This window comes from Adiantum capillus-veneris, chromosome 18, assembly GCF_014529385.1.
Source record: "Adiantum capillus-veneris isolate H3 chromosome 18, ASM1452938v2, whole genome shotgun sequence".
NCBI lineage: Eukaryota > Viridiplantae > Streptophyta > Polypodiopsida > Polypodiales > Pteridaceae > Adiantum > Adiantum capillus-veneris.
Window position 1 is genome coordinate 21329636 of NC_140948.1, and position 20195 is coordinate 21349830.

Consider the following 20195-nt stretch of genomic DNA (forward strand, 5'->3'; position numbering starts at 1 on the left):
TGTGAGTTGTGTGATCATGCTCTTGAAGCGGTTGATTAGATGTTTCTTCTCCGGGATCCTTTTTTAATTTGAAGCTCCACTTAAAGATTTACTTTTATAATAAAAAAATTCCTATCCGCAAATGATTTTTAAGTCTCTCGCATGCTTGTGCGGGTGTCCCACATTCATCGTTTAAGTGTAGATAATTTTCATGCAAGAATGTGATGAGGATCTCTAAAGCTTGTTTGTCTTTGGCTAGGTTTTGTGCAGTCATGGGACATATATTGTGCACCCTTTCACTCGAAGAGGGATCACTATACGTATGTTTCACTATGCCCTTTACATTGAGCTTCATCCATCAAGTGTGCATTCCATCACCATTTAACCGCTCAATTCCCTTCTCTCTCACGATTTGCTATAGAGGGGTCTTAATTCAAGAGACTCTCCCATGATCAATGTCTATCCATTTCACAAAAGCACAACAATAAAATCATCTGCATAAAAAAATGTAAAGAGACACATTTTTTATGTTGTGCTTGTGGATGCAAATTTTATGTTTTAATTCAAATAGAGAGAGAGAGAGAGAGAGAGAGAGAGAGAGAGAGAGAGAGAGAGAGAGAGAGAGAGAGAGAGGATGAGAATTTTCCCTTTAATGGTAGCCTTGAAGCTCTTGAAGTCTTTGAAGCTTTGAAACTTTGGGCTTTGAATGCCTTTTTCGAAGGATTTGCTTATAGCTACAAATTTTCCACGGCATGTAATAGCTTGTGTGAATACACCCTTGTGAGAGTGAGCTACTATAGGGGCTCACACAAAGGGTACACTCACTTGAATTTTTTAATTGATTAGGGAGGTCAAATCCAAATTAGATGGTTAAGAGGTCATTTTGAAGCATGCAACAGTGGCAATATAATCATGCAATTACACACCAAAATGCAAACAAATTGATGAAAAATTATACAAAGGGAAGTAGAAAAAACCATAACCTACTCCACCTATTTCATCCTAATTACTTCCAATGGATAATTGAGTATGAGCACACTCAATCCTATGTGCAACCAATGATTCGATTGAAAAAGTTTTTTGAGGTGGATTGATGACTAGAGAGGCTTTGACTATCTCTGACATTGTTTTTTCCTTCATTATTTTATTTTTGCTATTAGGCATCAATTTTGTACTTTGACCAACAAAATATAGCCTCAAGAAACAATGTTTCAAACCAAACTTTACCGTTGTGGCCTCCTTCATCTCGACTACCGTTGCCTAGTTGGACAAGTTGATGTTGCCTGTCGGAGGTATTATTGAAAGTGAATGGTTAGTGTGGCTTGAAGATTTCAATGTGTTTCTTGGTTGGACAAGTTGATGATGCCCACCGGAGGTATGATTGGTATTGAGTGGTTAGCACGGCTTCAAGTTTTCTGAATTTCTGCATAGCAACCCTTAAATAACGTCAAAATGGAAAATCTACATAACCAAATTCTCCCCGTGATCTTTTTCGTCTTTTCTAACAGGCAAGCATCAACAAAAGGGCATTAGGCAAACTCTCGTAAAAGTCTTGTTTTGGTTTACACAAACAAGTGTTTTTGCAACTAGGTTCTCCACAAAAGTTTGATTTTGTGGAATTGTAAGAGCCTTTGTCAAACTGATGTTGCTGCAATCCACTTGTCTGTGATCGGGCACTAATGGATTCTCATCATGCACATGCCTAAAGTCTCTTGCTTAATCCCTTCACTACCCTAAGTAATCATTTGAAGCAAAAATTCATGCCTACTTGAAAGGTGTTCGTGAGAAAATCAATAGGAATCCACCACTCCTATCCCAATCAGTTGGACCTCGTTTGAATCGCATATCCACGGCTACCATTTTCGGATTAAAAACCCAAAAGAAAGTGGCAATACCATACTTAAAATGGAGGTTGTGATCAAAATTTGTTTCATTAATTAGAGTAAAGATTACAAAGCAATGGAACGTTTTACAAATATGCATAGCGGGAAGGATTTTTTTTGCACAATAAAGAGGGTTCCTTCCTCTCGGGCAAAGAGCTCCCATCCACGAGAAAAGTGTAGTCACCTCTCAATTCAAACCGAAAGGCCAAGTATTCTCGAAGGTTCGCTAAGTTCCAATCATCATTTATTGAAATATCCAAAATAGAATCTCCTTGTGCACAAACATGAAACTCTATATGTTCTGCATTAACCATATATCAAAATATAATCATTTATTGAAATATCCAAAATATAATCTCCTTGTGCACAAACATGAAACTCTATATGCTCTGCATTAACCAAGTATTCTCGAAGGTTCGCTAAGTTCCAATCATCATTTATTGAAATATCCAAAATGTAATCTCCTTGTGCACAAAAGTGAAACTCTATATGCTCTGCATTAACCATATCAAAATCCAAAGCCTCCCATTTGCCCCTAGTGAGTTTCCCATGTTTGTAGGGGAAGACAACAGAGTGATGTTGCTTGGCTATTTGGTACCAAAACACCAACTTCTCCGCCATTACCATACATGTGCCATACTTTGTGTTTGATAACCTTCGACTCCCAGAGATTAGTGCCCCTCCCTCCTTTACAATCCACATAGTCAATAAGCAATGCACATCATTTACACTGAAAAAACATAAACATGTGTCAAGGCTTAAAATGGTGATGGTGTACGATGTGACACGTGTATGTACATCATCGCGTTTTGGAAGTTATTTGTCAAGCTTTCAACTCATGAATGTCATTGATGGTATTGGCCACTCAAGGTTAGCAAGGGTAGGCATAGGTGCCAAGTCCAACTTTCCAAATCCATTGCTCGACAACGTACATTATGACGCAAAAGAAGACTTCTTGCTCCAAGAGCTCAGATGCACTATAGCGGGAGTAGACCAACTTTCCAAAGTCTTCCTGATACGGCTCAAAGGCTCCAATGAGAGCTTCCAAAGGCTGCCATTCTACAAAGGTTGGTAGGAAGATGTCTACAATATAAGCATGAGAACTATCAGACATGATGAGAACATAAATATAGACAAGAGTTAATGATTTTGGGGGGCGGCGGGGGGGGGGGGGGGGGGGGGGGGGAATCCAAAACATTTCAACAAGAGAGACTTACAATTTGTAGAGAAATGCTGGTTTTCCTCCTTAGCAAGGTGCATTTGCGCCAGTTTGTAAACATGTTGAACCTTCACCATCTTGCTCCATCATTGGATTGCTTGAGGTCCACGATGCATCCCTTCCAATCATGGCTTCACAAACCAATGTAGTCATGAGAGACCTTGTGGACTCTTCTTGTGCTTGGTCGCATCGTCACCACCCACATCCACTTTGCATACATTGTGGTGGTCTAATGGCCATCTTCCTGTGGGCATTGCTAGTGCACAGGGCCTCAGTTCTTGATCGAGGTCTATGGTTTATGATGGTGGCTAGATGGTGGTTTCTTGAAAAATGTTGGAGAAGAAAAGCTACATGTGATTGATGTTTCCCAAAACGACAATGCTCATGTATGAGTTGCGCAAGGAGAGTCTTTTAACAGGAAATGAAGGGAAGTCATGAGAAGAAGATGCTACGAGAGAGGGCAACTATGTAGAGAGCATATATGGTGCAGGTGAAGATCTCCTCCATAGCTTAGTTTTGGTGCAGCATCTCAAATATCTACTAACATACTATGGCGGAGAGGGGTGCACTTTACACGTGGTGCAAACTGCGACGTTCCAAAAGAGGGAGAGAGAAAGAGAGAAAGAGAGAGAGGTGCCCTCAGGCACGAGTGTGCTCTGCATCAACACTGTGTATGTGTGTGTGTGTGTGTGTGTGTGTGTGTGAGAGAGAGAGAGAGAGAGAGAGAGACAGAGAGAAACACGATTCAAAGTTCAACGGTTGCGTGCTCTTTTGTCACTACGGCGGAGCCTCTGCACCATCTTCCTCGCTATCAATGTTGCTGCTTGCCCACCCCACATGGAGAAGGTCGCCCCCTCTTTCCCTATGCCACCATGGTACAGCTCATCAACCCCACCCAAAAAACTCCTAGCTTTCTTCACAGCTCTAATGCTGATGTCTCCTCTTCTATCCGAGCTCATACCTCCAATAGATCCCTTCTCTCCTCGCAGGATCATCAAACCTCATCTCTCCGACGATGAAAAATCCTCCTCCCTCATCGGCAAAGCTCATCTCTCCGACGACGACACCCGCCCTCCCTCCACCAAACTTCACAGCTCCAATGGAGAGCTCAGATCAAGAAGTGGGGTACTTTGAATTGATGATCAAGGTGTGCTTCAAGGTAGTTTATTCCAAGTTTCCAGATGGCAGCTTGATGTCTCAGCATTTGGATTCATTTGAAGTGGGGGTAGGTGCTGTGGATGTGAAGGTGCCATTGGCACACATTGATGAATACATGGGGAGTGTGCAATACCATATTGAAGGGAAACCCTCCTATATGAGGAAATGTGCAATGGTGGCAGGAGCGATAGGCATTGCCCCCATGTACCTGCTCATAAGAGCCATATTGAAGAACCTCGACAACCAAATGGAAGTGCATTTGTTGTTTGCGAACAGAACGGAGGAGGATAAAATGTTGAGGAAGGAGCTAGATGAGTGGGCAGCTATGCACAAAATATTGTAATAAGTTGTCTATACTATACAGTGCAAGGGGATTACTTCATTATTGTCAAGCATGTAAGGCATGGTCACCTATATGTAGTTCCGATCCCTCTCCTTCCTGAGCTTACCTGTGTGAGTGCAATGCGATGGCTAGAAGAGTTGTTGACATGAAGGAGTACCCCAATTCACAGCTGGCCTCAAATCCTCAGACATTAAGGTGATTGTGGAGAGTGGAAATCTGTTGCTACTCTCATGGGAGCGGAAGGACGAGGAGCAACCAGCAGATGTGAAGGTGAAGTACTTATTGCTGGAGCGGAAAACTCTCAAATACATGAGGAAATTCAATTTTCCAAGTAATGCAAATGTGGAGAACATCTCAGGTGCATGCCCGCTCTCAAGGGAGTGGAAGGAGGAGGAGGAAGCAGCAGATGTGAAGGTGAAGTACTTATCGATGAAGCGGAGAACTCTCAAATTCATGAGGAAATTCACTTTGCCAGGTGATGCAAATGTGGAGAACATCTCAGCTGTGTGCCAGGATGGAGTCCTCACAATGATGACTGCCCCTAAAATCCTTCCACCTGCTCCACGAGTCATCTCTATCAGTGTCAAGTAGTAGTTGTCTGACGGCCTCCTTTTATCAGCTTAAACACCTAGAAGATGGCGTTTGTCTAGGCCTTTCAACTTTGTGGGTTCCTTTCACCAATGTTGTCTGGGCTGTTTTCAACTGATGCAAAGCGAGGTTGTCTCTCTAGATGCAACATTGTCTGATGGAGTGCATTGATTGGCAGATATGTCCAGCAGGGTCAGGTCAAGAAGAGAGTTGTTTTCAGCTGATGCAAAGCGAGGTGTCTCTCTAGATGCAATGGAACATCTGCCAATGGGATCCTAGGACGTAGCTACATTCATGTGTGGACCACCTCCGTTGATTCAGTTTGCATGCTTGCCCAATCTCGACAAGATGAGCTCAGATCAAGAGGTGGGGTGCTCTGAACTGCTGATCAATGTGTAATATAGTGAAAAAAGCTCCAGAGAATTGGAAGTATAGGGTTGGATTTATAACAGAGAGCATTTTGAGGGAACATTTACCAATGGGATTGCCGGACGTAGCTGCATTCATGTGTTGACCACCTCCGATGATTAAGTTTGCATGCTTACCCAATCTCGACAAGAATGTTATGACAAGAGCCGATGCTATTAGTTTTGAGAATTTTTTTTGTCAAATTTCTAGACGATAGATTGGGGCTTCCAGATTCTTGACTTGCAATTTGAAGAGCTCTAGATTATAATAGAGACTGTGTATGTGGCATACGCTCATGTGGACCTTGCAGTTATAGCCATGTGTGATGATATGGTCTCTTACAGTGTATGCACAAAAGACTGCAATAAGTTGTCTATACTAGACAGTGCAAGGGAATTACTTCATTATTGTCAAGCACGTGAGGCATGGCCGCCTATATGTAGTTCCAATCCCTCTCCTGCCCGAGCTTACCTACGTGAGCGCAATGTGATGGCTAGCATAGCTGTTGACATGAATGAGTACCCCAATTCATAGCTGGCCTCAAATCCTCATACATTAAGGTGACTGTGGAGAGTGGAAATGTGTTGCTGCTCTCATGCGAGCAGAAGGATGAGGAACCAGCTGATGTGAAGGTGAAGTACTTATTGCTGGAGCAAAGAACTCTCAAATACATGAGGAAATGCAATTTGCCAAGTAATGAAAAGGTGGATAACATCTGAGGTGCATGTCTGCTCTCAAGGGAGCGGAAGGAGGAGGAAGAAGCAGCAGATGTGAAGGTGAAGTACTTGTCGATGGAGCGGAAAACTCTCAAATTCATGAGGAAATTCACTTTGCTAGAGATGCAAATGTGGAGAACATCTCAAATGTGTGCCAGGATGGAGTCCTCAGGATGACTGTCCCTAAAATCCCTCCACCTGCTTCACGAGTCATCTTTATTAATGTCAAGTAGTAGTTGTCTGACGGCCTCTTTCATTAGCTTAAACACCTAGAAGCTGGCGTTTTGTCTGGGCCTTTCAACTTTGTGGGTTCCTTTCACCAAAGTCGTCTAGATGCAATCACATATGCTCTGGGCTGTTTTCAGCTGATGCAAAGCGAGGGTGTCTCTCTAGATGCAACGTTGTCTCATGGAGTGCGTTTATTGGCGGATATGTCCAACAGGGTCAAGTCAGGAAGAGAGTTGTTTTCAGTTGATGCAAAGCGAGGTGTCTCTCCAGATGAAATGGAACATCTGCCAATGGGATCCTAGGACGTAGCTCCATTCATGTGCGGACCACATACATTGACTCAGCTTACATGCTTGCGCAATCTCGACAAGATGAGCTCAGATCAAGAGGTGGGGTGCTTTGAACTGCAGGAGCGACAGGTATTGCCCCTATGTTCTTGAAAGAACGTCGTGCTTGGCTCTACCTTGCTGTACATGTATGCTATATGTGGGAACTTCTTTAAGTACAAAAGTGTTTGAGGAGCTCTTGTCCGGGGTGTGGTCTCTTGGAATGCACTGATTGTGAATATGCCCAACTTGGGAAGGACCAAGAATCTCTGGGCTGTTTTTGGCGGATGCAAAGCGAGTATGTCTCTCCAAATGCAATCACATACACTTGCATCATGAAGGCATTAGGGTGAGGAAGCTCTAGACTGTTTTCAACAGATGCAAAGTGAGGGCATCTCTTAAAGCAATCACGTACACTTGCAATTCTGTCCGAGATGTCGTCTAATGCACTGATTGGGGGTGGTGCCCAAGATGCTGATGTGGCCAAAAGGATTCACGATAATATTGTAAGCCAGTGGTTGTTGAAAAAAAACGTTGTGCTTGGCATTGTCTAGGTCGACATGTATGCCAGATGTGGTGCATTTCATAAAGCACAAAAAGTATTGGAGTAGCTTCCTGTCCCAGGTGTTGTCTCTTGGAATGCACTGATTGCGGGACATGACCAACTTGGGAGGTCCAAGAAGCTTTGGGTTGTTTTCGGTAGGTGAGAAGCAAGGATGTCTCTCCAGATGAGATTACATAAGCTTGACACTGCCTTGGTCGACATTTACGCCAAATGTGGTGCACTTCATAAAGCGCAAAAAGTGCTTGAGGAGCTCTCTGTCCGGGATGTCGTCTCTTGGAATGTGCTGATTGTGGGATATGTTCAACTTGGGCAGGGCCAAGAAACTCTGGTTTGTTTTCGACGGATGCGAAGTGAGGCTTTTCACTCCAGCAAGATGTATGGGTTGAGCCACCAAGGGATGTTTGTAAACAATCAGTCATTGGAATGAGAACCATAATGTAATAGCATTCGTGGCTTGCCGTGGTTATACTGCCTTTATGCATAAATGACATGCATACTCAAAACACATGAGCGTGTGTGTGTGTGTGTGTGTGTGTGTGTGAGAGAGAGAGAGAGAGAGAGAGAGAGAGAGAGAGAGAGAGGCATGGTTCTTGAAAGAAAACATCTTGCTTGGCTCTGCCTTGCTGAACATGTATGCCACATGTGGTGCACTTCATTAAGCACAAAAAGTGCTTAAGGAGCTTCCTGTATGGGATGTCGTCTCTTGGAATGCATTGATTGTGGGATATGCCCAACTTGGGCAGGGCCAAGACGCTTTGGGCTGTTTTTGGCAGATGCAAATGAAATCACATATACTTGCATCTTGAAGGTATCAAGGTGAGGAAGCTCTAGCCTGTTTTCAGCAGATGTAGAGTGAGGGAATCTCTCCAAATGCAATCACATACACTTGCAATCCTTTCTGGGATGTTGTCTCTTGGAATGCATTGATTGTAGGTAGTGCCCAAGATGCTCATATGGCCAGAAGAATTCACGATGATATTGTTAGTCAGTGGTTGTTGAAAGAACATGTCGTGCTTGGCATTGTCTAGGTCGACATGTATGCCAGATGTGGTGCACTTCATAAAGCACAAAAGTACTTGAGGAACTTCCTGTCCAAGATGTCGTCTCTTGGAATGCATTGATTGTGAGATTTGCCCAACTTCGACAGGGCCAAGAAGCTATTTTTGGCATGTGTGAAGCGAGGATGTCTCTCTAGATGCAATCAAATAAGCTTGGCACTGCTTTGGTTGACATGTATGCCAAATATGGTGCACTTCATAAAGCACAAAAAATACTTGAGGAGCTTCATGTCGTCTCTTCAAATGCACTGATTGCGGGATATGCCCAACTTGGGTAGGGCCGAGAAGCTCTGGGCTGTTTTTGACGGATGTGATGCGAGGCTTTTCACTTCAGATGCAATAACATACTCTTGCATCTTGAAGGCAAGGGTCACGGTCAGGAAGCTCTGGGGCTGTTTTCAGCAGGTGCAGAAAGAGGGCATCTCTCCAAATGTAATCATGTACGCTCGCACCTTGAGAGCATGTGGCATTACACAAGATGTCGATATGGGCAAAAGAAATCACAATGAGTTGTTGAAAGAAAACGTCGTGCTTGGCATTGCCTTGCTGGACATGTATGCCAGATTTGGTGCACTTCATAAAGCAGAAAAAGTTCTTGAAGATCTTCGTGTCTAAGATTTCATCTCTTGGAATGCACTGTTTGTGTGATGTGCCCAACTTGGACAGAGCCAAGAATCTATGGGCTGTTTTTGGCGGATGCGAAGCGAGGATGTCTCTCCAGATGAAATTACATACGCTTGCATCTTAAAGGCAAGGCAGGTTGAGGAAGCTTTGGGCTATTTTTAGCAGATGCAGAGCGAGGGAATCTCTCCAAATGCGATCATGTACACTTACAATCCTGTCCGGGATGTCGTCTCTTGGAATGCACTTTGTGGGATATGTCCAAGATGCTACTATGGCCAAAAGAATTCAGAATGATGATGTTGAAAGCAAACGCCATGCTTGGGCCTTGGTCGACATGTATGCCAAATGTGGTGCACTTCATAAAGCACAAAAAGTGCTCGAGAAGCTTCCTATCTCGGATGTCGTCTCTGTGAATGCATTGATTGCGGGATATGCCCATCTTGGGCAGGGCCATGAAGCTGTGGACTGTTTTCGGTAGATGCAAAGCGAGGGTGTCTCTCCAGATGCAATCACATATGCTTGGCACTGCCTTGGTCGACATGTATTTCAAATGTGATGCACTTCATAAAGCACAAAAAGTGCTTGAGGAGCTTCCTGGCTAGGTTGTAGTCTCTTGGAAGGCACTAATTGCGGGATATGCCGAACTTGGGTAGGGCCAAGAAGCTTTGGGCTATTTTAGGCGGATGCAAAGCACATGTCGTGCTTGGCATTGTCTAGGTCGACATGTATGCCAGATGTGGTGCACTTCATAAAGCACAAAAGTACTCAAGGAACTTCCTGTCCAAGATGTCGTCTCTTGGAATGCATTGATTGTGAGATTTGCCCAACTTCGACAGGGCCAAGAAGCTATTTTTGGCATGTGTGAAGCGAGGATGTCTCTCCAGATGCAATCAAATAAACTTGGCACTGCTTTGGTTGACATGTATGCCAAATATGGTGCACTTCATAAAGCACAAAAAATACTTGAGGAGCTTCATGTCGTCTCTTCAAATGCACTGATTGCGGGATATGCCCAACTTGGGTAGGGCCGAGAAGCTCTGGGCTGTTTTCGACGGATGCAATGCGAGGCTTTTCACTTCAGATGCAATAACATACTCTTGCATCTTGAAGGCAAGGGTCACGGTCAGGAAGCTCTGGGGCTGTTTTTAGCAGATGCAGAAAGAGGGCATCTCTCCAAATGTAATCATGTACGCTTGCACCTTGAGAGCATGTGGCATTACACAAGATGTCGATATGGGCAAAAGAAATCACAATGAGTTGTTGAAAGAAAACGTAGTGCTTGGCATTGCCTTGCTGGACATGTATGCCAGATTTGGTGCACTTCATTTGGTGCACCCCTCAAATTTCAAAAATTTCCAAAGTCTTGGTTGTGACATTAAATTTCTCCAAAAATAAATTTTTTTGTAGCTTTTCATAAGAAGATTGATTGTCTATCAATACAAGATGCTATAACAAAAATTTGAGTTGGTTATGTATGCTTTGGAGATGAATTGCTTCATTATTTTCAAACATAATTGCCTTTTTTGAAGGATAATTTGTGATAAATTACATGCTAAGTACTCAAAAACAAATCTCAATTGTCAAAAAGGGATAATGATTAGAAAATCTTGATCAATCCAGTCAAAATAGATACAAGGGTGTTTTGGGGATTTTTGAAATTTCAAGGGTATTTTGGAAATTTCTACAAATTAGAGGAGTATTTTGGTAATTTTTCCAATAATATATTAACGTCTTCAAGAGGCCAAAATGACCTATGAGACACAAACTGGTGAATCTCATACCATGTTTGGGTACGAAAGAAATATAAAATGAAACAAGAAGTGCTACCAGCAGAGAGAGAGAGAGAGAGAGAGAGAGAGAGAGAGAGAGAGAGAGAGCGCAAAGAGCAGCAAGACAGAGCGCACGAGACAAGAGACAGATTGCACTAAGAGAGAGAGAGAGAGAGAGAGGGAGAGACAAGTCATGACTACAGACGTGTGCGCACACTTATAGGGTCCATGTTCGTGATCTATATGAAGAAAGTTGTGAATTGGATTACTGCTTGGAGGATATCGAGTTTGGACTTTGTAGAAGTTGTACACATGTTCCAGATTGTGAATTGGGCAGCAGGACGGGGTCATGGCTTGGGATTCCTTATGTTTCTGATGATTACTCTCTTATCAAGAAGCCTCTTTTTTTAAACAGAACGATTGGCTCCTATCTGGAATGAAAACCATGTTGCACTCTTTGTGTGTGTGTGTGTGTGTGTGTGTGTGTGTGTGTGTGTGTGTGTGTGTGAGAGAGAGAGAGAGAGAGAGAGAGAGAGAGAGAGAGAGAGAGAGAGAGAACCATGAAAAAAACTAATTAAGATCATACAAGCACAACTTATGAATACCATGTGTGTATTAATTTAATTTGTGTCATAATAAGAGCGAGCGAGACCCACCGGTAGGCGGGTCGCGCAAGCTAGCAAGCCTGAAAGTGGAAGGAGAGGAAGCTGAGGCTATGCAAAGGGCAAAAGGCGCTCTTCGAGTTTTGAGCTTGTAGAGAGAAGGGAAGGACCAAACCTGGAAGACAGAGGGAGGGAAAGTGGTTGGAGGGAGGGAAAAGAAGAGAAATAACGATGGTAGGGCTTTTTTTTTTAGCTTGGGCCACTTTTTGTGGGTCACCCATTGATGGCTACTCCAAGAAGAGCTTATAAAAAATGGAAGAAAAATCTAAAATATTGAAGACTTTTTCCATTTTCAGCCATTTTACAAAATAGAGAATGCCTATTTTCCCTAATCTTTTAGATTTGACCCCTACAATTTAGACTCCTACAAACATAACAATTTTGTATACATGGCACTCCCCCATTCGGCTACCTCCCTTGATTAAGCTTAGAACAATTAAAGGGCCAAAAAGACTCCATTGGAGCCCTAATGCTTCTATTGTCTTATTTTCTTATGAGATGTTTTGCCAAATTTCACTTGGTTTCACAGAAACATGAAAAGGTTTGATTAAATTCTGGATTGTGCTAATGAAGAGGAATAAGTTTTCAATAAGATGCATAACGTCATGGTGAATGTAGAAGATCGTCGCTAAGAGTCAATTTGTCCATGAACTTACGTGTGTGCATTTATGAGCCATTATGAAAGCATGGAGAATGTATAAGCCATTTATGAGCCATTAGTAATAGGCCGAGTTCAAGATTCAGTTTAAGAAGAATCCCAAGAGACCTGAAGCACCCTCCCTCTCTCTCTCTCTCTCTCTCTCTCTCTCTCTCTCCTCTATGTATACGTTATGCGGGACAGGGATGTATGTGTGATGTGGACATAGTGGGTTGGCTTGGCAGAAGTGCAGATTGTATTTTTGATGGAGGTCATGACTGCTTCGCCAGTGTGTAAGCCCCATCCGAAGGCAACCTTTGTGCTTACAAACAAGCGGACTACACAAATGGAGAGGGAGATGAAAGACTGGAAAGCAGATAAGGAGGGATGGTGGAAAGAGAAGGCCAACCTTCTTCAAATGTTTCTCAACGAAGGTGCGCAGTGGAAGAAAGAGAAAGAGGACCTGCACGCAGAGCTACAAGCACTTAAGGCGGACTCCAAAGCACTTAAAGAAGAGGTCTCAGCTCTCAAGCGAGAACTTGTTGATAGAGCGAGCAGTGGACTAGAGGAGGGGGAATTCCAGCCTTCGGTAGTAGAGGAAATCAAGGTCATCAAAGAGCAGGTATGGATGATCAAAGAGGAGGAGAAACAAAAGATGGTAAAGACGTCTTCGTGGATGGATATGATCACGAAGACACAAAAGAAGGCGGATGATGCTAAGAAGTGGATAGAAGTCGCTAAGAAAGGCAAAGGGAAAGAAACCACATCTATTCCCACTCCTACAATCATCAACATGACTCTAGAAGAAGAACAGCGAAGGAAAACTAGAGCTTTGCATATAAGAGTAACCGGTCTAAAAGACTGAGATGATGTAGAAGGGGAAGTTGAAGAACTTCTCCGCATGATGGGTAGTGAGGCTACTCATACAAAGGCATGGAGGGTGGGGAAGAAGACACAAGGCAACGGGGAGACTTCAAAGGGAGAGCTTTAATCATCCGTTTCCCATCCATGGAGGCAAAGAAGGACTTTTTGAAGAAGCGTCCTACACTAAAGAAAACGGGCATATTCCTTGGAGATGACCTCACTCTCACATAGCTTGCGCATATGAGAGAGATAATGCCAGAGATTCAAGCGGCAAGGGAGAAGGGAAATACGGCCTTCTACAGAGATGGCCGGGTTGTGATTGTAGAGCGGCGCTCCACATGACGGTGCGAGACCCATGGGACCACACTCAAAGTTGCCACGTGGAATTGTAATAGATCTATGCGACTTGATGTGGGCGCCTTTGAGGATAGTTTCAGGGGAAGAGACATTGTCTTCTACTCTGAGACACATCAGGCCCCTGGGCAGTCTATGCCTCACATTAGTGGATATAGATGGGAGATTGCCTATAGACAGGAGACACGATCAGAGCGCAGAGGGCGGGGATCAGGAAGAGTGGTAGTGTTATTCAGGGAGGAGTTGCAGCCATTGATACATATAGCCCGCAGAGATGAGCAAGCTAGGTACATGTGGGTGAGGCTGAGAGCAGAGACAGACAGATATCTTTACATTGCTATTTGCTACTTTCCCCCGAGCAGGTCAGTATATGCACCACCCAGAGGACAGTCCCCTTTCTCTATTTTGGATGATGACATATGGGAGTTCTCTAGAGATGGTGACATCATCATTCTAGGGGATTTCAATGCTAGGACTGCCCATCATCAGACAATATTTTATGATACTTCAGAGGAGATGCTGAGAGAGCTGGATGCTGCAAAGATAGGCCTATCCAGACTATCACAAGATGGAGAACACACTGAGTATGGACGACACTTGATAGACATGGGGACTGCACATGGATTGGCCATCTTGAATGGCCTACAGAGATTTCCCGCTTCAGGGGGTTTTACATGCTTTCCACACGGACATGGAGCCACCACAGTGGATTATGTCATGGCACAGCCGAGCCTCAGCTCTTGTATCCAGGATCTCACGGTTGGACCCAGACTCGTTGGTGTGGCAGTGGATCATGCTCTTGTGTCGATGACCATCTCTTTTCAGTTTAGTGTAGCACACAAGCTACGGACAACAACCCCTACTCGCTACACCTTCACGCAGGAGACGGACGCTACACCTTCACGCGGGAGACGGACTCTGTATACATAGATGGGATCTACAGATGCCTATGCACAGAGGAGCCAGGGTGACCTCTGGAGGAGCTCACTACTATATTGACACACACTACATGATGCAGCAGCAGAGGCATACCCACATACCCAGCCTGAGCAGAGACGCCACTCGGGGAGCATGCCCCAGAACAGTTGGTATGATGAGGAATGCCGGGACACTAGAGCTAGACTTCAGAGGGAGGTGCTTTTGGGGGACATCACTCACAAACAGTCACAGATTGACTTCCGACGCCTAGTGCGGTGGAAGAAGAGGGCATTTTTGGCTCGCCTAGAGCAGGATCTATATCAGCTATTCTTGAGTCAGGACTCACGTGAGGCAGGGCGGCTCTTTCAGGAGCACTCTCCCCCCCCCCCGTCATCACTTCTACAGAGGACTGGGGCCAGTATGCATCATCTCTGTACACAGTTCCTGAGCAGCCCCCCCTTCCCGACCCTCCCGATCCATGCCCACACACATGTGCTTTTTTCACCGCGGAGATGGTGAGGAAGGCCATTGACAGGATGAGGACTGGGAGAGCATACGATCATGATGGTTTAGTGGCTGAGCATTTCACGCATGCCAGAGATCTACTAGCAGAGCTTCTAGCAGTGATGTTTAACCGTGCCATGTGTGAGGGCTTGCCTGATACTTGGAGCCTATCTACTATTGTACCTATCTTCAAGTCGGGAGACCCTATGGAGCCTGGGAATTATCGCACTATCATGATTGGACACAAATTGGCACGGTTGTACGCATCTATTCTTGAGCAGCAGCTGAGTAGATGGGCAGAGAGGAAGGGGATACGCGCAGCCGGGCAGGCAGGGTTCGGGAGGGGTTTTTCTACTCTTGACCATATCTTGACACTCAGAGCCATCATTGAGGAGGGTAGATCACGTGGGAGACGGATCTATTGTAGCTTTGTGGATTTTTGCAAAGCATTTGACACGGTGCCTAGAGCTAGATTGATGCGCAGATTACAGCAGATGGGAGTACCCACAGAGTTCATTTGGGGGGTCATGGCATTATACAGGTCAATAGTGGGGCAGGTACGCACCTGAAAGGGTCTATCCACACCGATTCACTCTACTATTGGGGTGAAGCAGGGCTGCCCGCTCTCTCCTACTCTATTTGGTATGTATGTCGATGAGGTTTCTGACTACATTGAGAGAGATGGTGATAGAGGTGCACAGCTGGCAGGGACATGGATTCCATTATTGTTATATGATGATGATATTGTGTTGATCTCCGACTCTCCGGAGGCGATGCAACGTCACTTGGATGCTTTGAATAGGTTTGCTCAGGAAAGTGGTTTGTCCGTCAACCTTGGTAAAACCAAGGTCATGGTATTTAATACCACCCAGCAGTGGATCAGGAGGTCAACGCTAGCATTCACATACGGCCAGGAGACTGTGGAGTATATAGATGCGTACACTTACCTCGGAGTGGTTTTTAGTGGGCCAGCATTTTCATTGAGGAGGGCAGCAGAGACTAGACTAACCAGAGCCCATGCAGCATTGGGTAGATTGGAAAGGATGTGTTCACAGGTTCAGTTTCAGGAGCCTCGGACGAAGCTCTGGCTCTTTGACACTCTGGTGGCTTCTGCATTGCTTTATGGAGCTGAGATTTGGAGACCTTCATTGGATCATCACGGGAGGACAGGCCGCAGTGATGGATGGGGGGACATGGAGAAGCCTCTGGTCTCTATGATCTCGCAGCTCGTTAGAGCCAAGGCTTCAGTACCACGTGCTATTGTTCGAGCAGAGCTAGCTGCCCCCCCACTAGTGGTTGAGGCGCTCACCAAATCTGTCTCCTTCATACACCGCATGTGGGAACTTCCCATAGACAGATATGCCCGCCTTGCACTTGAGTCCTCTCGACAGTTAGCCATGCAGGGAGATACAGCATGCTGGTATGGGGAGATGACATCATGGTTTCAGGCGCATGGGTTCAGCGTAGACAGATTGCCTCCCTTCCAGTATTCACTGGATGCACCCTCTCTGACTCTTACACAGTCCGAGATCACAAGGCTGATCCGCCAGGACTTGACTCAGCTAGATGCCAGGAGGACATGGATACAGCCAGCACAGGAGCTGCCAGGAGGACATGGATACAACCAGCACAGGAGCTGGACACGAAGATGGCTTTCTACAGAGAGCATCTCCTCCAGCTTACGGTTGATGGTTTTGTGACAAGGCCCAGATACATGGACACCCACTTGTCTCATGGGATACGATGTGCTATCGGCCAGATATGCACATCTTCACACCGGCTGCGGATCGAAACTGGGAGATACAGCGGACATGCCCCCTGTGTGGCATCGAGCCTAAGACAGAGTTGCACTACACATGCCACTGCCCTGTCTACTACGAGATACAAGGTCGCTTCCATTGCTTGTTCAGAGAGGGCTTTGGACCATTCTCCAGAGTCATGCAGTACGAGGATCAGAGATGCTTGGGTTTGTTTTTGCTCGAGCTACGCAGACACAGAGAGAGCTTGATGAGAGGAGAGGCTAGCCAGTCTCAGAGACAGATCACAGATTTCTTTAGAGCTGCCACTGGACACCCGGAGGGGTTACTACCACAGCAGAGCTCGTCCCCTCACACCAGAGGCACACTGATCGACCAAGCGACTGAGCTGGGGAGATCCAAACGTCCACGACTACGAAGGACTACACAACATCGGCAGATGCTGTATCAGAGGATTCGGATCACTTTGGCCCCACAACGCCCGGTCAAACTACTGACCATGGAGGAGATTGATGAGATACGCCAACGACCGATGTTGGATCTCTTGTGATCTAGCTATCCCAACTAGCTGCTTAGTTCACACCTAGTAGTTTAGGATTCCATAGGATTTTTTTGTGACATTTGTCATTTCATTTTTGTCATCTTGTTACTCTGACTTTGTATCAGATCCACCACATTGTAACTTTCTGGTCTCATAGGTCACTCTGGCCATTTGAAGACGTTAATATAACATTTCATTTCTCTCTCTCTCTCTCTCTCTCTCTCTCTCTCTCTCTCTCTCTCTCTCTCTCTCTCTCTCTCTCTCTCTCTCTCGTGGTAATTTGTTAGAATAGATAGCAATGCCTGTAGGCCAAATAATCTGGCATCTGGACAACCTGCTTGGCATTTCAATCAGGAAAAAGAACGTCTCAAATTTGCATCACTCTATAAACTCTATAAAAAATGATTGGAACCAAAGCCGCTTGTAACTCTTACATCCCATGTTGCCGACTAGGATCTTGTTTATGCCATTATGAAAATCTACAGCTTCTAAGAGTAAACAATATGAAGGGTTGAATCACAACCAAAGTCACAATATCATGTGAACAATTTTACAGGCTTCTATCAGGATGAAAGCCAGAACACCCATGTTTACGACCGAAGGAAGACAGGCTCGGTAAGATCATCATCATTTGGGGTCTACATAATAACATAGGGTATTGTAGCCCTTTTGGGGGCAAGCCGGCATCTAACGCTACCATTTCAAAAAATTATCCCCACTTGATGATGGCAGAACCCCAAGTCAGCCCAGCTCCAAAGCCTGCGGTAGCTAACACGTCTCCAGGCTTAACTTTGCCACTTCGAACCGCTTCATCAAGGGCCAATGGTATAGACGCCGCACTAGTGTTTCCATAATTGGCCAAATTAGAAATAACCCTCTCCGAAGGAATTTGTAACCTCTCTGCGACTGCATCTAGTATTCTTTGGTTTGCCTGATGAGGACATCAACAATGCAGAATGAGATTATCACACGATGTGAGCATCAGAGGCTCTCTTTGATACACTACTAGTACATAGCCGCCCCACTCAATACCTGATGCAGTAACAACCAGTCAAGGTCATGTCCGCTTAGACCTGCTTCTTCCAAGGCTGCCTCAACTGCTTGAGGAACACAACGTACAGCAAATCGAAACACTTCCTTTCCATTCATTTGAAGGCAAGATGGCACCGCCCTTGATGGAAGAAAAGCAGATCCATTTGAAGAGACCCCATCACTTTTCTCTTTTTGATCCATGTTCCCTACTAGAGCATGAAGGTGTCTGCAATATATATATATAAATATATATTTCTCAAGATTATTCCATTATTTAGTCCCAAGCCAGAAAAAATCGAACAAATGAAAACTCTCACTCTACACCAAAGAATAACGGTGTACTTTTGGCCATGCCCATCGCTGTGAAAATCAAACCCAAGTAGCCCATCTTGGTCATCGCTGGCTGCCTGCAAATGAGATCCAAAGTAAATAATTATGTGGGTCTTGGAGCCTTTAAATAGAACTAAAAAAAGAATCAATCTGTGGGTCTGAGAGTCTCTAAATAGAACTAAAAAAGGAGTCAATTTCATAATCCAATTTAATATTCTCTCTCTTACCTGAAGAACGACTGCACCAGCACCATCCCCAAACAAAATACAGGTACCACGGTCTGTCCAATCCACGTACCTGGACAAAGCATCTGCTCCCACTACAAGCACATTTTGAAAACCACCGCCTGCCACCAGAAACAGCACCACCTTGAAGACATCTTTAATCATTATTTGGAAACCATTACCTTTACACAGTTTTAACACCCACCTTTGATGTACCTAGTAGCTGTCACAAGACCTAATACAAATCCACTACAGGCTGCTGTTATATCAAAGGCCAAAGCTTTGGTGCACCCTAGCTCCCTCTGAATCTGCATACTAGAACCTTAGATGACCATAATGATGCTCAAAAAACGGCCTTTAAAGCTGAAAGTAAAGAAGGATTCAAAGTCGGACTCCAAGACTACAAAATTGTTTCAGTTTTCCTCTTTGAAATACCTGAGGAGCACTGCCAAATAAGTCGTCTGGAGTGGAGGTACACAAAAGCACCAAGTCAATGTCTTTCGGTTTTAAGTTGGCCATTTCCAAAGCCTTTTGTGAGGATTCAACACTCAAACTGGTAATAGTTTCTCCATCTGCCACAAAAGTAGTGACTCCATGAAAAGAGAACCTTTTATGCCATCTTTGCAATACAAGACAAAATATTAAAAGACAACATAACAATGAAAGGTCAGCTTTGCTCAATGGATAGAGAGATATTCAACCTATGCTACAAGAGCAGGTAGGTGTCCCTGATCAGTACATACGCACATGCCAAGATGAACCCGGAAAGACGCTAATCAGGTCTAAGGAGAATGTGCAGCTTAAAATCCATAAACTCCCGCTAGCCTTCAGCAAAACATTATCAGGTCAAACTTCATCACAAATAGTCTTGAGCAAAGGATATGACATCCCCACTCGGCATCATCAGCGACCTACAATGGCTGTAGAACTTGGTAGCAACAAATGTAACTGTAACCATTGAGGGGCACCACGTGCCAATTGAAAGGAACCAAACCAGAACAGACTTTAGCACTTCAACTTGAAATAGAGAGAGGGGAAATCCACACATAAACACGGAATGGCGTAGTTCCGTTCCCAAATGCACTGACCCAGAACCATGGTGCCTCTTTCAGTATTTGATCTAGTTCAAACAAATCTGAACAATATTCAACCTCTCAATCAAAAGTTCGAACATGTGCTTCTTCTCGTTGGATCTCCATCTCCCATGCTCTCAAATGCTCGTAAATCAATCTTCCTCCATCCTACTACCTGTTGTCTACAAAAGAGCATCCCTAAAAAACTTCCATGATTTCCGAGATTCCGTACAATGTGCCATGTCATCACATTTGGGCACTAGAACTGGTCCTCTTCAATTGACATGCCACATCATCACTTTTGTGACAATAAATGAGCTGGTTCCAAACAAGATATGCAGTGACCCAACAAACCACCAGAGTCAGAGACAAACAACACACAAACTGAAACAACCCGATACTTGCACAATCCAAGAGGCCAGACCACATACTCTC

At 44.6% G+C, this 20195-nt stretch overlaps 3 protein-coding genes and 1 pseudogene across 3 annotated transcripts in view; 2 read left to right on the forward strand and 2 right to left on the reverse strand.

The window, feature by feature from the left end:
* Window positions 1–3313: 3313 nt before the first annotated feature.
* LOC147435327 (uncharacterized) lies at window positions 3314–4697 on the forward strand (annotated as a pseudogene).
* Window positions 4220–5645, forward strand: LOC147435328 (uncharacterized). Its single transcript, XM_086487717.1, has 2 exons — window positions 4220–4430; window positions 4734–5645. Exons 1-2 carry the CDS (start codon window positions 4220–4222, stop codon window positions 5171–5173), a joined length of 651 nt encoding a protein of 216 aa, XP_086343843.1. The 3' UTR covers window positions 5174–5645.
* Window positions 5646–6281: 636 nt separating this feature from the next.
* LOC147435329 (uncharacterized) lies at window positions 6282–10502 on the reverse strand. The gene has a single exon (XM_086488398.1). It carries the CDS (start codon window positions 7902–7904, stop codon window positions 7290–7292), a length of 615 nt encoding a protein of 204 aa, XP_086344524.1. The 5' UTR covers window positions 7905–10502; the 3' UTR covers window positions 6282–7289.
* Window positions 10503–17543: 7041 nt separating this feature from the next.
* Window positions 17544–20195, reverse strand: part of LOC147435330 (beta-ketoacyl-[acyl-carrier-protein] synthase III A, chloroplastic-like) — a 32503-nt gene continuing 29851 nt past the window's right edge. Inside the window, exons 3-8 of the mRNA XM_086488399.1 lie at window positions 19123–19259; window positions 18893–18995; window positions 18691–18809; window positions 18476–18540; window positions 18134–18359; window positions 17544–18032 (exon numbers count right to left, since the gene is read on the reverse strand). Coding sequence (XP_086344525.1) covers window positions 17811–18032; window positions 18134–18359; window positions 18476–18540; window positions 18691–18809; window positions 18893–18995; window positions 19123–19259 — 872 coding nt within the window. The 3' untranslated portion in view covers window positions 17544–17810. The remainder of the gene's footprint in view (window positions 18033–18133; window positions 18360–18475; window positions 18541–18690; window positions 18810–18892; window positions 18996–19122; window positions 19260–20195) is intronic.